At 37.5% G+C, this 19,436-nt stretch overlaps 1 protein-coding gene across 2 annotated transcripts in view; it reads right to left on the reverse strand.

Moving 5' to 3' along the window:
- Window positions 1-19,436, reverse strand: part of necab2 (N-terminal EF-hand calcium binding protein 2) — a 67,095-nt gene that overhangs the window by 32,110 nt on the left and 15,549 nt on the right. For both annotated transcript variants that reach the window (XM_058387128.1, XM_058387127.1), the window contains exons 3-5: window positions 8,478-8,586; window positions 5,158-5,183; window positions 4,142-4,239 (exon numbers count right to left, since the gene is read on the reverse strand). In XM_058387128.1, coding sequence (XP_058243111.1) covers window positions 4,142-4,239; window positions 5,158-5,183; window positions 8,478-8,586 — 233 coding nt within the window. The remainder of the gene's footprint in view (window positions 1-4,141; window positions 4,240-5,157; window positions 5,184-8,477; window positions 8,587-19,436) is intronic.

The following is a 19,436-nucleotide window of genomic DNA, read 5'->3' on the forward strand; positions in this document are numbered from 1 at the left end:
AAATGAAAAATGTTGGGCAAAAAAAGGGGCAAGGGGCAAGTTTCATGTTTTAAAGAGGCATTTTGGTGTTATTAGGTGAAATCGGCTTCTACAGGGCATAGAACAAACATTCATTTAAAATCTCAATACCAATAATGCTATATTCTCTAGCACTTGTACCATTATTTTCAATTTACTTTATGAACTAACATAATAAAACATTGCAAATAATCTTACAGCCTGTCTGGGACTATTTTAGTTACTACTATCTTAAGAAGTAATAAGTTGCACATATGCACTGAGAAATAAAGAGCAATATATATGCAGCATATCTTACCCGTAGGAGTTTATCTTTAATATTGCTCCCTCTCTCAGCCCCGAAAACACAGTTAATGAAAGCAATTAAGGTCAAAATACTAGCTATGAGACTATAGGTCCATATAGGTCCATATCTATTTTATTCTAAAACTGTTCACAAGTAGGTGAAAATACTCCTGCAGAATTAAAAAATAACCTCAGGGCATAATGTAGTTCAGCAGGTTAATCAATCAATCAATCAATCAATCAATCAATCTATCAACCAATCAATCAATCAATCAATCAATCAATCGAATGATCGATCGATCGGTTGATTGATCAATCAGTCTGTCTGTCTGTCTATCTATCTATCTATCTATCTATAGCTCATTTTTCTATCCATCCATCCACCTATCCAAATTTATTTTATAAATTATTAAACATTACAAATGTTATGCCAGAAATCTATTTGACCTCATGGTCTTATGGAATAGCTTCTCAACAACACTGGATTGAAATGCTTATTCTAATTTACACCCTTAATCATATTTATGTCTGACATAAAAGATGTCATCTCTTCCACACAATAACACCTCAAAATAAGCTACAAATACAGTAGGCCTACTAATTAACGCTCAGCTTGCCAAAGCATGAATATTTTATAAGCAGTATGAAAATATCACATTTGCATTAATAATTACTGCCAGCCCTCAACAGAAGCTGTGGCACTGGCAAGTAACGAGGACTTAAAGAGAAACAGTGATTACAATTGCAAGGCAAAACTAGATTACTTGAAGAGGATACTGTGTTCATTTGACAAGTCACCATCAAATAGTCATCTCAGGGCAGTTCCATTTAATTAGAAAAGAGGGAACACTGACCCACATTCCTGGACTGAATTCAGAGACTTGTGATGAAATCTGAATTCAGTTATGTGAGTGTAGTGAGGAGTAATACAGACATTGTGCAAGTTGTTACCAATGTCGACGAAACTAGGGACTTATGTGGTATGGGAAGCACAGGAGTTGCACGTCATGCACAAAAACTGTTGTGTCTGAGTTATGTGAGATTCTGAGCTTGAACATGAGTGGGTTGTGATTGTGTGATATTGGATTGTGTGAAGAGCAGTACTATGGTCATTGCCACTGTGTGACATTTTGAAATAACCATAGCATCATCACAAAGGAGACATCTTTTTAATCAAAGCCATTACTTATATTAAGGGTAAAAGGGAACTCTTTGTGTAGCAGATGAATGCTCAATCAGCATAGCCTTCAAACTGTGGGCCATTTTCCTTTAAAGGAGAACATGTTAAATAAACAAATAAACTGACAAATTGAAACTGACATCGAAAGCAGACAATTGCTTCAGTAATGCACACACAATATGGCTTGATTATCTTCAATTAGTATAAAATTATTTGCCAAAGATCCCCAATAAGCTACAATTTTGGCCCAGTCTGTCACTTCTGCTGCAGCTATCAACAGTAGATATAGTGTTTTTCCCTGCATGCATAAGCTTTATGCTTTGTGCCACTGCACCTCTAGGCCATCATGCAATAAATAAAATATGCTGGCTCAAGCACTATTTTACAAGCTAGTGTATTAGTGAGAGATTAAGCCATGGGCGGACTGGGAGCAAACCAAGGTTTGCTTTAAAGTGCCCCTGCAATTATTTATTATCTTTTCTAATATCTTATCTTGCATAGAAGAATGAAAGTATATTGACTAATGTTACAGTATTAGATCCAACACTTATTGGCACATAAATAAGAAAAACAAAGTGTTGTGCATAAAATGTAAACCATTTTTCTGCACTATATGACCAAAAGTATTTGTACACTGCACACCCATTTGTACCCATTCCAAAACCATGGCCATTAACACAGAGTAACCTCCACTCTTTTGAGAAGGATTTCTATTAGATTTTGGAGTGTGGATATAGGATTTGTGTTTATTCAGCCACAATAACATTATCGAAATTGGGCATTAGAGAGATTGTGTTAAATGAGATGGCCCCAAAGTTGTTTAGTGGGGTTGAGGTAAGGGATCCTTCACCTCACATTGGCAAACTGTTCTGGACCTTGTGGCAAAAATTTGGGGAAGGTCCACATATAGATATGATGGTCACAATCGTCAATAAGAAATACTATAGCAGTAACAAATGTAGCCTAGCTAGTTTTCATTTTCTTTTGTTATTATTATTATTATTATTATCATTATTATTATTGGTTTAGCTATGGCACCGAAAAGCTGCTCTCTCAACACTGATCTAGACATCAACATCATCATCATCTTCATCATCATCATCATCAGCAGCAGCAGCAGCAGCAGCAGCAGCATATAATACAAAGGTTAATTGATTTGTAAACAGATTTTTGTACTTGTCCCTTCTTTCGCTGTACCCCATAACGAATACTAACTGTTCCAAACAAATTCTAAACAGGATCTCTGCATGTTAGCATCCTAGTGGTGCTGCTGCATAGTCACCTGCCACTTGTCAGAGAACATGTATCAGAGAGAAGGGGAAAAAAAAATCGAAACCAGCCCATTCATCAGAAGATGAAGCAACCATCGGAAAATTTCTTTCTTTTAGATGTTTATTTGAATGCATGCTGCATACTCTGCACTCATTTTATTTGACTTAGGTTTTCTAAGGTTTTCTGTTGCTTCTATTACATATATTGTATAAGGCAGCAAAGAAAGAAAAAATGCAGCCTTCATTTACTATTCCCCCGATTTTTGCTATTGAATCTACACAAGAAAAATCTGGCAACCATGCAGTCCAAAATGCAGTCAAATCTAGGTATTCAACTAGCATTCAAAGAGTGGCTTTTTGTTTGCATTTGTTTGAGTGTAAACCCATAGGAATAGAACAAACACTGCGTTCATGACAGATAGATCAGATGGCATTAGTTGCCTGTGGAATGACACTAGTTAGTAGCCATTGGAATGACACACTGGGAGTCGCTGAGAGCTATATCAGATTCATACCCCATTATGATCACAAGCAAGACAATACATCTGTCTCTGTATAATCTATCTGCCTCTCCATCTCTATTACAAATGCACATTCATGAAAACAAAGAAAATTCCTAATTGCTGTGCATTTCTGAGGTTTGTGGAGCATTTTCTGTTCACTTTAAGCCCTTCACTAAGCTTCATTTGTTCCTCTAAAATAAACATTAGGACTGTACAGGATTGTCTTTGCAAGGAATAAATTAATGACATAAAAAACACAACGAGCACAGATACACATTCACACAGACTCTCACAGACAAACGTGCAAACACAGAGCTGTATCCTGGATTGAGGTGTATGATAAAAGTAAAAAAAAGATGTAAATATATTTCTTGTGTCCTAAAAGTCAAACCCTCACTGCTAAGAGGGATCTGATTTGTGTTTTGCTGTAGCTAAAGCATAGCAGTGCACTGAGGCATCTGACTGAGTGCCAGCTTGTACTAATGAGGAGTAAATACCAAACAGAATATTCAAGTAAAGCTTTGAAATGATGTGTTATATTTAGCAGAGTGAAAGCAACTGCCTTGAAACCACATATGTGGCTACACAAATTAGCACACACACACACACACACACACCTCTATACCACTGAGACTGTCAGTGTCAAAGACTTATCAGAGACTGAGTCCTATTTGGACTTGTAAATTCTGTGATTATAAAACATAAAAATAATCCATCGGGTAATCAGCTAAACATGGTTACCTTCATTATTAAACAAAAGAAGCAAAGCAGGAACCAAAGAAGACCTGGAAGAGTATCGACCTCCTTCAGATTAAACAATAAGCCACAGTAAATAATTGCACACATAAAGAACTCATACATTAATTAGCACTTGCTCCACTAACCTTCTTGGTGAAATCCATGGCTTTGAGGATGGAAAGGTTGAGAGTCTCCAGGGATGCAAGCACACCTTCATAGTCTCCCATGTGCTTGGCAAAGTAGTCTGGATAATAAGGCAAACACAGGGAAAAGAAGGAAAATGACCATTCAAAAGACCATTTTACCATGAAATTTCAATGTAAACCATAAATTCAGTATCTATCTTAATTATTAACTAACTTCAGATATAACATTAACATGAGAGTGTATTGGGTGTTTACATAGTGCTGAGTAACCTTTTATCTGGTCAGGGTTATGGTGGTTTAAATGACTAATTAAATGACTAATATGAGTTTTGTTTTGAGGAACAGAAACACCTAAGTGAAAACAAATGTACACACCTCTACTACAAACCACCTATAGACTGTGAACCCAGCAGTACCATCACTCAGTTAGTACTATCAACTAATTCCAGACATGCCAATGTTTATGATAGTTTATGTTTAGTAGATAATCAACTTTACTCTTTTGCTTCCACTTTATTTGGATAGTCCACTAAATAACTCTTAATGTATAGTGGATCATCTCTACACTATATTAAAATTTCTACAGCAATAATTTCAAATTCAGTTATTGTTGATTCTATTGATAAACTTTATTACATTGTTGAAAAGGCAGTTAAACATAATGTAATGTACTGTGAGAATCAGTATATAGGAAGCTTTAAAACAGACTATATTATTTGTAGAGTTTCTGAAGCAGATTACCCAAATACTGTTACCTATTCTTATATTTGTGTATCCATTCATTCATGTACACATTCATTATCCACATGCAGATGGTTCTACAAAGCTCCTGTGCATTTACTTGACATTTTAGCAGACACTATAGGGAAGGACAAGTTGCTATTGCTACTGGGTTGGAGTTGAAAGCAAGCATGATGAAATTCACCACATTATTCATGTAAAATAGCGTGCATCCACATGCATCCTCTTCCCCACTAAAACAACAGACAGATACAGGCAGTACTTTTGATACTCACCACAAAGTTCCTTAGTGTCAACATTACTAACAGATCACAGAAAAGATGGTTGCATATAGAGGGATAGAGAAGGAAAGGCAAAGTGAGACTGGGATAAGAGACAAGGAAGAATCCATACATGCAGATAAATCACAGGGATAAAGGCCAAATTAGATCTCCTAGTTATACACTTTCACCCACACACATGATTCTGATTGATTATGGTCACTGAAATATGTCATGGGCCATATGTAACTTAATGCACAGGATATCCAAAGGATAATCAGTAAAGCAGCACAAGTATATGTGAGTTCAGTGATGAACAAAAACTCACAAATAAACTTCTGAACTTCTGAACAGAGCAAATCAATTATCAACGAATTACTCAAAATGTGTGTGTGTGTGTGTGTGTGTGTGTTTGTGTGTGTGTGTACATATGCAGGAGAGGGAGAAAGAGCCAATTTATCTGAAACACAGACTGTCATCTACCAGCCTGAGCTAGTTGTGACTGATGCTGATTCCAAAGAAAGAGTATTAAGTGCTTCCAATATTCTAGGCAGCCAGATCATCGCTGTTTGACTTTCTATAAAAAGGAGAATCTTAGGAATGATTGGCAAGTGAATCTACCAGCTTGTGATATAGTTCAAATATATGTTCATCAAATAACAAGTATGATGGTAAACACTAAAGAGAGAGAGAGAGAGAGAGAGAGAGAGAAAGAGCGAGAGCAAGCGAGCGAGTGAGAGAGAGAGAGAGAGAGAGAGAGAGAGAGAGAGAGAGGAGGGAAGATAATGAAAAGGGCACAGCCAATAAAGACTTTAGAGGATAGCAATTCACTTGTCCTGTCTCCTATCCATCTGCCTTTTTCATCAGTGCCAGCTTCCATTTTTCCACCCTCACTTTTGATCTAGGGATTATTTTTTTATTCCTTTGCCCTCAACTTAAAATAGATGCACCATGAACAAAGACGAGTAAAGTGTCACCTCACCCATCTCCACCTAAAAAAGAGCATAAAAAATAAGCATGACATTTGCTGTGACAGATCGAGACTGACATTAACCCTGGCTAACAAATCTTGTGGCACTCACTTTTCTGAGGCTATTAAAGTTCACCTCTCTCTGCCAGCCTTTGTAATGTTGAGCACTGAATGTCAGAAATAAAACTACACTATGTTTCCTTGTTTAATATCAAAAAAGCTAATACCAAAACATGTTCAGCCATTAAGACCATAGTTTAATGTGTACCACAGTAAAACTATAAAATTCCATAGTAAAAAATATGCTAGCAATATTATTGATGTATATGCAATAACCATACCATAATGTGAGCATAGCACCATAGCAACAGGTGTATTAATATACAGTAACCACAGCTACCATTAAGTATGACAGTAACATAATTGTAGTATAATGGATGTTTCAGACTTTCATAACCATAGCTACTATAAATGACCCTGGGAACACTGCAGCATAACATAATCACTTTTAGAACTGTGCAAGTACCTTTACTCTAGGAACTGTATATTAAGTTTTTTAAAATACTAAATGATGTTAAAAATCAAATTTATTCATAAACATTTTATATACCTTCATCAGCAGAAATTAACCTTTGCCTATTTTTTTCTCCAAGTAAACTTTTTTCCTATATGGTATTTCATATTTTTATGCCAGGCTGATTGTACTAACACCTCAGGCTGTACAGCACAATGAAATAAAAAAGATTTACTTAATCTCTTGCTGAAACAGATATAGTGAGTTATATGTTTCACAATATTTTGCTTTATTGTTTGATCTCAAGGTCAATTAAATTGTGCCTGTTTAGGTTTATCATATATAATATCTTGTCATATTTCAATCCTAGTAATCTCACATGTAGAATTGTTTAGCTCTTTCATTTCTGGCAGAAAACAGACTTCATGACAAGTGGTAACTATAGCTGTTGTTCATTAAAAAAAATTGAGATTTGAGTCAGAATTTCATACAGATAAAATAAAAATTCATCACCGTCTTTGGTCAGGTTAATGTAATAAATGTGGCCTAGGACTCATTTACCATCTTTACCATCTCTAATTTTATGCTTGACATACAGTTAAATCTGATAACATTCAGTTTCTACACATATAATAGAGTATGGAGAGTTTTTAAAAAGAGAGTTTTGCTAGGTAGAGGGCATTTCAAGAAGGTAGAGGGCATTTCAAGAGGTTGTTCTCACAGCTCTTGACTCTGGTTTGGTCTCTTGGAGGTTTGGTCCTCTGCTGAGGTTACTTTATATTGGAGCTCAATATGTTCTCCTCATGTCGGCATGGATTTCCAAACACATGCCAGTAAGCACAAATTGAATGGAATGTCTGTTTGTTTTGGGGGTGCTGGTGTTCAGCATTGAATTAAATTTTATCGTAACACACAGTAGTGGTTTATGGCTCCTAAGTAGAGACTCAAAGATTGCAGTTTTTCATAAATAACCTACCTAAAAATCTTTTTTTACCTAGCCTAATAGGTTTAAATGTTAGAATTTTATTGAGGCAGTGTTTTACTACCAAAAACATTGACCATTACCCTGTTCACCAGCAGCTAAACACAATACTTTACCCACAGAAACCCAAAAGTGATCAAATAATTCATTTGTTTATTCTGACTATACTTAAAATTTCTATTTTCTTTCCACCAGCTGAATGAAACACCAGTATACTGCTAGAAAGGGTTATTTAAAATTCAAAGCAACACTGGAATTGTCTTCAACCTATTTCTCTCCTCTTTCCTCTCCTACCCTCCTTTTCTCCCTATTATTCCTTGCTTGTTCTCTTTAAACCTCCCCCACAATGTACACTGCCCCCACTCTCACACTGTATTTTTCCTGCCCTCTTTGCCTTTGGGCTCTAGTAGTTCATTATTTCTTAGGAAATGTGCTGGGGTATTGGAGAGCAAGTAGCACATTCCATTTTTACATAATTCATTCTGAAATGTGATTAAAGACAATGCACACATTGGAGCACCCCTGCCATCAGACACACACACACGACTGTTAAGGTTGTTTTTTGTCACATGTACTGTAAATACACATTTGAAGGACAGTGCAAAAATAAAGAGAGAAAGAATGAATAAAAAAAGAAAGGCAAAGAGAGAACATCTAATCTGTTTGGCTTCATAAAAGCAGATTATAAAATAGATGATGTGGGGTGCCCATAGAGGGAAGAACCTCTACTCACACTACCCGCTCTCCTTTTTTCACAAATTTTCTCTCTGTCTGTCAGCTTCACTGCTTTTCACTTGTTCACTTGTGAATGTGCTTTATTATCACATTGCTTTATCATCCTTTTTGCTCATATTAAACTGGACATTCACCTGGTGTTATCAGAATCAATGGTATGGAAAAGATTCTCCAGTTCCTCTTCATTCAGGGTGCCGTCTGAGAAGAAGGCCTGGAACTCATCCAGGGAAAGCTTTCCATCATCTGCATGAAGACAGAGAGAAATTGAGAGAAAAGCATTTCAGCCACATATCCTGTATTTGCAGCACTGGGACAGCCAGATGTTTCTGTTTGGATTCAGACAGATGTTAAATTAAGTGCAAGCCCACAGGAGACAACAGATGCCATACCGTCCAAATTAATGCACATACAGTCATGGAAAAAAGAATGTACACCCTCCTTCAAGCCTGTGTTATTATTTATCAGCCTAAATAACAACTGCGTTGTCCACACCAACTTCTAAAAAATAATAATAAACTTAAGTGACACAAAAACACAAAAGATTTCAAAATGTCATTCTATTCCCATAAAGTAAACCAACATTCAGAAACCAGGTGGGAAAAAATAAGTACACCCTATTATTCAGTAACATGTAGTTTAGCAACAATAATTTGAAGTAAACCTTTTCTGTAGGAGTTTTCAGTCTGTCACGTCTGTCACATCATGGAGAAATTATGGCCCACTCTTCTTTAAAACATTGCTTCTGTTCATTGATGGTTGAGGGCTTTCATTTATACACAGCTTTCTTAAGATTCCACCACAGCATCTCAATGGGGTTGAGGTCTGGACTTTGACTTTTAACACCTTGATTTTTTTCTTCTTTAGCCATTCCAATGTTGATTTGCTGGCATGCTTGGGATCATTACTCTGCCAAATTACAATCTTAAGCTGTTGGACAGATGGCCTCACAATTGTCTTAAGAGTATTCTGGGGTTCATTGTTCATTGTTCAAGTGGAGTTCATTATTGTCTCTATGACTGCATAGCTTTTTTTTTATATCTTTGAGCATTAAACAGTCTTTGGACTGAATTTGCTAGGCTCATGATCCAAATCATCCCACATCATCTGTCAAACATGGTGCAGATGTGTACGGCTGATAGTGGAACTGGGTCACTGGTGTTTATTGATGATAAAAGTAGCAGGATGAATTCTGAAATGTGAAGAGCTATACTTTCTGCTCTGATTCAGTCAAATGCTATAAAACTGATTGGAAGGTGTGTCATAGAACAGATATATAATAATCCAAACCATACTATGAAAGCAACCCCCCCAAAAAAGCATGCTTTTCAGTTAGTGAAGACATAACTGAATACAGAAAGATCCACAAACAGGCAGCAACTAAAGGCCTGGCAAAACATCTCAAGGGATGAAACTCGCCATTTGGTGATATCCTGACTTCCGACAGTCATTAACTGTAAAGGTTTTTGAATCCAAATAATAAAAATAATCCTTATATTTATTATATTGTTAGCTTGTCCAATTACCTTTGAGTACAATATTGGTGCAATACCTTTGTCAAACCCCTTTTGAAAAATTTCAAGCCGGCATTCACTCACATTACTTCATTTCACATCCATTGTGCTGGTGGTCAGAGACAAAATTACAATAATTGTGTCGAATGTATATGCTGAGCATCCTGTACCTGTCATTACTAAGCCTAATTAGTGCCTTGCTATTACACATATCTGGTTTTCTGTTATTTTCCTCCTAGTCTTGTCTAATTTATGCTGTTTGCTGATTGCCTGACCTTTGCCTGTTTTTTTTATTATGATTCTGTCTAACCCTTTGGATTTGTCGGCCTTCAATTTCGATACACTTCAGTTAATTTCAATTACATCTGTTTCTGCTGCATGACAATCATTGGCTATAGGGGTATGAACAGAGTGGGCCAAGAAACTGAGTGAATGTAAAATACTATTCAGCTGGGAGTGTTTTTTTTCTCAAGCCAAAATGTCTTTAGTGTATAGCAATAAGAATGCTTTTGAATGGGATTGTATATTACATGGGGTTATTTCTACTCTTTTTATTGTAGCTTAAAGACAGAGCAATCTTTACATAAGCGGGAAGACACAATCCATAAAACTTACTGCCAGGACTAGAGATAAACCAGTAATAATTACATTACCCCACCTCCCCATGTAAACCTAATCCAATCTGAATAGGGCTTAAGAGGAACCTTGCAATGAGAGAGATCAATGAAATTTGCACTACTCTGGATCTTCTTTTCCCCACTTAGTTGCCAGGATCTGCTGCTCAGTGGATGGTACAGGGCTTATAGATGTCCCAGAAGTAGATCACTGGAAAATGAGTGGAAATGTCCACCAGCTATTAATTATCACTTCAGACACCAACTCACAGTCAAATGTGCATAAAGATGAAGATGGAGACATGTCATGACTAGGTGTTTGGTAGTTTGACACTCAGAATGCTGACTCCACTATTGTACCTTTTATTGCAATGCCACTACTATTGATTCAGTAGATAAAATTCATCACTTGGTGGAAGACTACACCATCCCCCTAAACACACACACACACACACACAGACAGTAACCTGAGTCTAGGATGAACCTGGGGACTCTGGATCTGAGAGGCGGCAACACTACCTGTGCCGATAAGTCTGTATTATACACTATAATGCTATTGATCAGTAGCGGTCAAAAAGCTGTCTAACACTCTTCATGAATGTGTTATGTATACAAAGAGTATGTGTATATACTCACTGCAAAAAAGGGAGTTAAGAACTTAATCATCACAGACTTAATCATCACAGTTTAACACCAAGTCAATTAAACTTAAGGATATCAATCTGTTCAGGTAGTACGTATAAATGATGAATCGGTTTCACCTGCTTTGGTGCAAATGAAAGTCACAGCAAATGCACTGGAGAGGCAACAGCAAGACAACCCCCAAGAATGGGCTGGATGGCACATCCATATGTGTTGTCACAAGGAGGTTTGGTGTGTCTCCCAGCACAGTTTCAAGAGCATGGAGGAGATACCAGGAGACAGGCTGTTACACGAGGAAAGCTGGACAGGGCCAACAACCCAGCAGCAGGACAATTATCTGCTCCTTTGTGAGAGGAGGAACAGGGAGACCACTGGCAAAGCCCTACAAAATAACCCCCAGCAGGCTACTGGTGTCCATGTTTTTGACTGAACTGTCAGAAACAGACTCCATGATGGTGGCATGAGGGCCAGACATCCTCTAGTGGGACCTGTGCTCACAGCCCAGCACTGTGTAGCTCAACTGGCATTTGCCAGAGGACAACAGAAATGGCAGGTCTTCCACTGGTGCCCCGATCTTTTCATGCATGACAGTAGATTCACACTGAGCACATGTGACAGATGTGAAAGAGTCTGGAGATGCCATGGGGAATATTAAGCTGCCTCCAACACCATACAGCATGACACTGGTTTGGTCAGTGATGGTCAGGGGAGGAAACATACAGACCTCCATTTGCTAGCCAACGGTACCCTTACTGCTGTTAGGTACCAAGATGAACTTCTCATATCCATTGTCAGACCTTAGCCCTAGGCTCCTCCTGGTGCATGACAATGCCCAGCCTCATGTGGCCAGAGTGTATGGGCAGTTTCTGGATTATAAAGGCATCGATGCCACTGACTGGCCCTCACATTCCCCAGACCTGAATCCAAATGAGAACCTCTGGGAACCTCTATGTATTGGAGCATCTGTAGCCGCCAGGTAGCAACACAATATCCAGAAGCTCACTGATGCCCTGATCCAGGTCTTGGAGGAGATCCCCCATGACACCATGTGCCATCTCAACAGGTGCATGCCCAGACATTGTTGGGAGTGCATACAGGCATGTGAGGCTCATACACACTACTGACTTGCATTATGAGCTGCAATAATGAAATTCTAGAAAGTTGGATCAGCCTAATCTTTTTTTTTTTTTTACTGAATTCGGCCCTCACTTGGTTGAGGATTTTAGTTTTCATTAACCATTGTCTTATCATTTTATTCTCAATGAATTACACATTTCAGTGTTCCTTTATTTTTTCTGAGCATGTGTGTGTGTGCCTGTGTCCATGCCACTCATTCTCTTATTACCATGCTAAAAGAGACAAGGGTAAGCCAATTAGAATCCTACATGCAGTTTTCCTCACCAACAAGTAGTACTTCACTGCAAAAGCAGAGCAATCCCTTCCAATCTCACCACTGTAGCATTCTGACAGCGATTCACCTTTGGGATGTAACTTATAACAGAGTTTGCGAGAATGCAGATTCCAATTATTCAAATTTTCATTCATGGACCCTTTCAGTGTTTTGATAGCTTCCATGATATCAGTGAGATTAACCGAGTCCACAGTGAGCATAAAATTGGACTTCGTCCGACTGACAGACAAGTTGTTTATCTGTATCCACCACAGACTTGTCACCTTTCCTGGTTAGTCATGGTGTCTGCAATCGAAATGATAACAAGCAAAGTTTAACTTTTAAATAATGAAAGAAAATAAAGAAATAATCAAGAGATGAGAAGCATGCAAAAAACAGGTCTACTCCATGCAGTGCTCACTAGTGCACTGACAGTGATTCACCTTTATTCTGTATGGGTGCAGATCTGATTGGTGGTTCTCTTTGAACCTTTGGTACTTCTTGATAGTGTAAAACTGCTAACTGGTAACTGCTTAACTGGTATTAAAATGCTAGTGTCTATTCATGGACAATGGTTAAACATGTGCATAGAACTGGGGCCAAGTTCTCCTACCCAGCTCTGTGAATGTACCCTTGTTCCAGGTGTCTTCCACTCCAGAGAAAGATATTACAGTGCAGTGACATTATGCTTTCATTAATGATCTTTCAGTTCTGAGTTTTTGTATTGTTTAATTACACTGTTTACAAATGGTTAAATATATCCACACTATAATGGTAATAGTAAGTTGGGCGACTGAAAGGTGTGTGTGTGTTTTAAGTGTGTCTAGGCAGCAGACTGCAGGGCCACAGACATGCTGCTTTGTACAAAAGGAAGGCAATTAACACTTTCCAATCTCAGCAGCAGCCTTCCATATCAAAGCCTCCTAACAGAAGTAACAAGCAGAGTGTTTCCTTTCTCCCTCTCTCTCATCTTCAACTCATAATATTTTCGGGAGAACAGGAGGAAGGGGTAGGATGGCTGGTTCCTATGGCAACCAAGCACTGAGAAGCTGACCCTCTTCAGAATGTTCTCTGTTATCACTTTTTCACTACCTCCTTCTTTTTCTCTAGTTTTGTCTCTATTCCTCAGGTTATTATTTTAAATAAATAAAAATGGGTTCAAAATTGTGTGTTGAGGAGTAATACTGCATTGTCAAAAATATAAGGTCACTTAGTTAATAGTCTTCTTCTTCTTCTTCTTCTTCTTCTTTCGGCTTTTCCCTTCAGGAGTCGCCACAGCGAATCATCTCTCTCCACCTATCCCTATCTTCTGCATCCTCAACACTTACATCCACTAGCTTCATATCCTCATTTATTACATCCATATACCTCCTCTTTGGCCTTCCTCTTTTCCTCCTGCTTGGCAGCTCCATGTCCAACACTCTCCTACCAATATAGTCACTCTCCCTCCTCTGGACATGTCCAAACCATCTTAACCTGGCCTCTCTAACTTTGTCCCCCAAACGTCCAACATGAGCCCTCCCTCTGATGTACTCGTTCCTAATCCTGTTCAACCTTGTCACTACCAAAGAGAACCTCAACATCTTCAGCTCTGCTACCTCCAGCTCTGACTTAGTTAATAGTAAAATTTAATAACTGGTACCAGTCCTAACTTACTGATGTTGCTTATAGTAGCCTACAGCATTATACTTTACTATGTGGCTTTTGTGCTCCTGAAGTGAATATGGCTGGGTAGCAATCAGTAGCCATTTAATTATTCAGCTGTAAAGTAGTAGCAGTAAAGTGCTTTTATGTGCATTCACATAAAAAGGTCTATTTTTGGTGACAGGTCAGAGAAAAAGAACTGGAATTTAACCCTTTATCCTTTAGCCTGTTTTATCATTGTCACAAAGCATATTATTCAGTAACCATCATGAATTATACAGTAACTGCATAATAAAAATGTAGCTGCAAATTTTTTGTAATAACTGAAAATACAGGGCTAGGTGGATGTATTTTAAATTTACGTCACTTTTTTTCCAGATCACATTTTTGTTATAGACCTTATAACCTTTGAACCAGGAAATAAATGATTGAAACGGTATATGATTTGTTTCATTGGGTGTGTCTAATTTGAAATAATTCAAATTATGTCCAGAATATACCTCTGGTCAGGGTTGTATATGAAGGGTATCAGGTAATATGCAGTCGTTTTAAGTCTCTTGATAATATCACTTATATCACTGCCATCCCTTTGCCACTGTAACTGCTAATTTCCCCACTGTGGTACAAATAAAGGATGATCTTATCTTATCTTATCTTATCTTATCTTATCTTATCTTATCTTATCTTATCTTATCTTATCTTATCTTACAGTATATTGCCAAATGTCCTCACACCTGACCATCACATACAAATGTGCGTTTTGAACAACCCATTCTATATTTATTCTCCCCTTTCCTGTTATAATAACCCCTACTCTTCTAGGAGGGCTTTGATTGTAGAGTGTAGCTGTGGGGATTTGCCCATTCATCCACAAAAGCATTAGTGAGGACAGGCACTGATGTTCGGCAAGAAGGCCTGGGGTGTAGTCGACATTCCACTTAATCCCAAAGGTGTTCAGTGGGGTTGAGGTCAGTGCTCCGTGCTGGCCACTCGAGCTCTTCTACTGCAACCATGTCTTCATGGACCTCAATTTATATGCTAGTTTAGATAGAAGATGCAGGTGAAAAAAGAATATTCTTTAAATTTTGACAGACAGGTCAAGTTATTGTGTATAATTACAGGCTTGTATAGTAAATTCAACAGAATAAACATGCCTACTGTAAATCATTAATTAATTTATTTACTGTTTGATGGTGAAGAAAACAGAGGTCTGTTAATCAGAAAACAAGCATCTTCATTTCTAATTCATCAAAATGAAAGTAATGTAAATTATACTGTATATCGCCTGTAAAACACCTCTTTTTTTACTTTCATCCTATATATGCCAAAGAGTATACCGATATCCTGCCTTAATTGTGTATTTCAGGGATTTCAATATATAGTCAGACAATGCAGCCTGCTAATTCTTGGTAGTGAAGATTAATAGCAGTGATGGTGAACAAAATTAGAGAGGTCAATAAACAGTGCAGCTTGTCTGCATTTAAATGTAATTGCATGTTTTTGGATAGAATAATCAACACCTATTTGAACGAACACCCAATTTTGTTTGTCAAACTGGAAATCAGTGGGCAGTGTCCTTTGAGACATAAAGTTCTTTTTGTTATAACAGATGAGTTTTCCACATTTTACACCCCCTCAAATGCTAATGTCATTTCATAATTTCCAGCATGGATAAAAAGGCAAATAAACTTCCACTTTATCATGTGTGGGATTGAAAGTGAAATATGAGATGTAAGTGGAAGGTGAAAAGTTTCTATATGTACATATACAGTATATATATTTGAAGACTCATTCCTACATACATTTTGTGGTGTGCTAGCAATGGAAAGACTTGCTTATTCCTTGCGTTTTGTGGCAAAACCCCCATTAAGCAACAGCCAGGTGTAGAGAACACCATGGAAACACCATCAGGACCTAATGGAGAAGCTGCTGTAACCAGAGGAAACGTGAAGAGTAAGCTTGGGAAGGCGGTGACAATGAAGGAATGCAGACTGCTTTTAGGGGTTTGAGTAGAAGATTGTACAATATTCTCAAAATAACTTCAGAAAAAATACAGTAATCAATAACAGGGAATTTGCTCTCATTGAGTTTTGTGGAATGGAGATTTATGTTATTCATACCATTAGTGAATGGCTCCTTGTCACAGACAAACCAATTTTTCTTCGCGTGCAGTTATTGACTGCATTTGGTTTATGGGCAGAAAGCTGCTGCTGCAGCAGTACATTCACTTTGTGTGAGCATTCTTGGAACTGCATGTAGAGAGATATATCTAGACATATGCAATGGTCTATACAATGAGCAGTGGCTATAACACAGCTCTAGATGCAGGCTATGCTTCTGGCTGTTAAACTGATCATAACTCCATTTTAGACAAGGTGCTTTATTGCGAAACTGCCGTGACGAGACAGTAGAATATAAGCACTCCTACTCCATTAAGAAAGTTTTTCACTGGCAGGCTGTGGAGATGTACACACAGATACACTGATAAACACATAGACATGCACATTGACATCTAATTAATTGACATCTAAATGTCACCCGGACTGAGACCCCAGAGAGCACCGGCAAAATATCCGCAGGATCAGAGCAGGATAACACCAGCCTAACCCACTCTCATTAAGGAGAGAAAGGAAAGGCCACACATTCACACATGCACAGAGATTACACGAGTACAAAGGAGCACAAAGAACTAAAGGTATACATTAGCACAAATTTTCATATAAGCCCTATCAATCTCTGTCAAGCAAATGTTCACCACCTACTTCAGAAATAACATATTGAAGGTGTACTAATAACATGGTGCTGAACATTTCACAGTAAGCTCAAGTGAAATAAGTATAGTGCACACTTTTCCTTTGCAAAATTAGAGATTTATAAAACTCCTCTCAGCAAATAACAAAGGATTACAATGCCATAAACCTTATAGTTACTTAATGTTTAGAGTATGTCTAGTTTTCAACATTTTTAAGGGTTTCATGTCACAAGGTCACAAGATTATAATAAAGACCTTAAAAGCAGGGGTGTAAAATGTACAGCTCATGGATCAGTACTGATCCGATGAAGGTTCTAATTTGGTTTTCCACAGATTTGGGATGTGGATGTGGGATAAACGACTGCTTTGGTGATTACTTATCCAGTATTTTAGTCTTTCACTCCCTGGTTGTGTTCTCTCTTAGGGCAGTGAGGTCACCTTTGACTCTGCACACAGCAGCAAGCTTGTGTTGTACTGACTTGTTTGTTTGGTTTGTTATTAAAAATATATGAAGTAAGCACAGAGAAGTTTGAGCAAAAAGGTCAGATCAATGATTCACTCCTATTTTCTTATATTTCTGTCGACTCTGCCTGGATGGGTGTTTATGTTATTTGTAGACTGGGATTAGAAAATTCAAGCTTTTGCATGTATTATGTTTTCGGTGTGAACCATATGTAAGAGGATGGTACATGTATAATTAATTGCACACACTTCTGCTTAAAAGCACTCAACTAAATCAGCGTCAAATTCAAACATGCCTTAATAATGTACTGCTTGCTATGTCTCAGGAAATCAGGTATTGTATATTTGGGACATCTGTTCAGCTTGAGCCTGATATCTCTTACTGCAGACACCATGTGGAAAACAGAGAAGAGTAAAGATGTTCTGAGCTTTCAGTGCATAGGGGTGGGGTGGTGGGGGATGGGGGGTGGGGGTGGAAATGGCATTGGGGATTGGTTGGGGGTAATGCATGCTCTCTTTTCCAACTCAGGTTTCTGACGTGATACACCACACTGTTCCAAGGGCTCCAGTGCCAACATGGTAGCACATAATCCGGACGCTGAGGCGCCAGTCTGCTCTGGCCCAAAGAAGTACAAAAGCAAGCCTCATCAGCAACACAGAATGTGTGAAACACCACTAAAGCTGTGGAAATAGAGGAAAGCCAACATGCGTTCAGTGTTTTCAGTGAGAAATGCTAAAATAGAAATGAATCTCCATCCCACAGCCAGCAGAGCGGCTTTCAGTGTGGCATAGGGTTAAGCAACATCAGGATTACAATTTCTATTCTGAACCCTTCATCTGAAATAATTTTCAAAGGCTTATTATGAATTAGGACTTAACAATAATACACTAGAGTTGTTGTTTTTTTAAAATTAATTATACATGACATTTAAAAAAAAAAATGTACCAGTTGGACAATATTCTAGTAATATACAGTGGTTGGGAATATTTAAGGTATATATTCATAGTCATACTGATCGTCTTATTTTATTAATTAAATTTGATTAATTAATAAGAAATAAAACAGCAGAAATGTGTTGGATTTAATTAATATAAAATAGTATTCAAATCATACTTTTTAAGAAATTTAGAGAATTAATAGTGTGAGCAACAAAACATGTAATCCAATACATTTGCCTAATGCAGGATACAACTGAGTTGAAGGGCCTAGCATAAAAACCCACACTTGCACACACTACATTGGACTAAACCACTGAACCACCACGACTAGCACAGCTAGCTCGCATTGCTGTAAAATCAATAGTAGATTTTTTACAGCGTAAACAGAACGAGACTTGCAACACTGAATTTCTTTATCATTGGCAATATGTGTAATAAGAACTACTTAGTATAGTGCCTTATGAATACATGTTCAGTACAAGCATTTTACAGGTAATTACAGAGATGATGTTTTGAGAAACTTCATTTATATTAAATTAGCCAGGACTGCACTCATCACAGATTCAGAACCCTGAATTGTCCTTCTGAAGAATTTATTAAAAATTATATAGCACTGTGCAAAAGTCTTATATAAAGACCTTTATATAAAAGTCACATATAAAGAAACAGCCTAAAAATCTTAAAAATGCTGTAAAGAGCAGTAAACAGCTCTAAACAAAACAAATACAATATTTGGCATGACAGCTTATTGCTTTTTAAAAATTGCATAAGTCCTCTCAGAATATTGGCTGGCAAGCATGCCACAGTTATGCTGGAGACATTGTCTGACACTCTTGCTTCAGTTTTCCAGGTAATCCCTGATAGTCAATATTCTTTTTTCATCTGAAATGTGTTACTCTTACATAATGTTACTTTCTTTACTGACATACAAACATTATTCTGTAACATTTAATTTGGGTTAGAAGTAATGTTTGGAAATGTGTTTTACTGACTCAATAACCAGGAGAATGAAATCTAAATCAAAATTCAAATAGAACCCTGTTTATTTAAACCACACAACAGTGTTTCCCTATTCAGAAATCTTTCAAGTACAACCCATTTTAGATGCTAAAAACCCTTAATTAGCCAATGAACCTTCA

This window comes from Hemibagrus wyckioides, linkage group LG04, assembly GCF_019097595.1.
Source record: "Hemibagrus wyckioides isolate EC202008001 linkage group LG04, SWU_Hwy_1.0, whole genome shotgun sequence".
In the NCBI taxonomy this organism is placed as follows: domain Eukaryota; kingdom Metazoa; phylum Chordata; class Actinopteri; order Siluriformes; family Bagridae; genus Hemibagrus; species Hemibagrus wyckioides.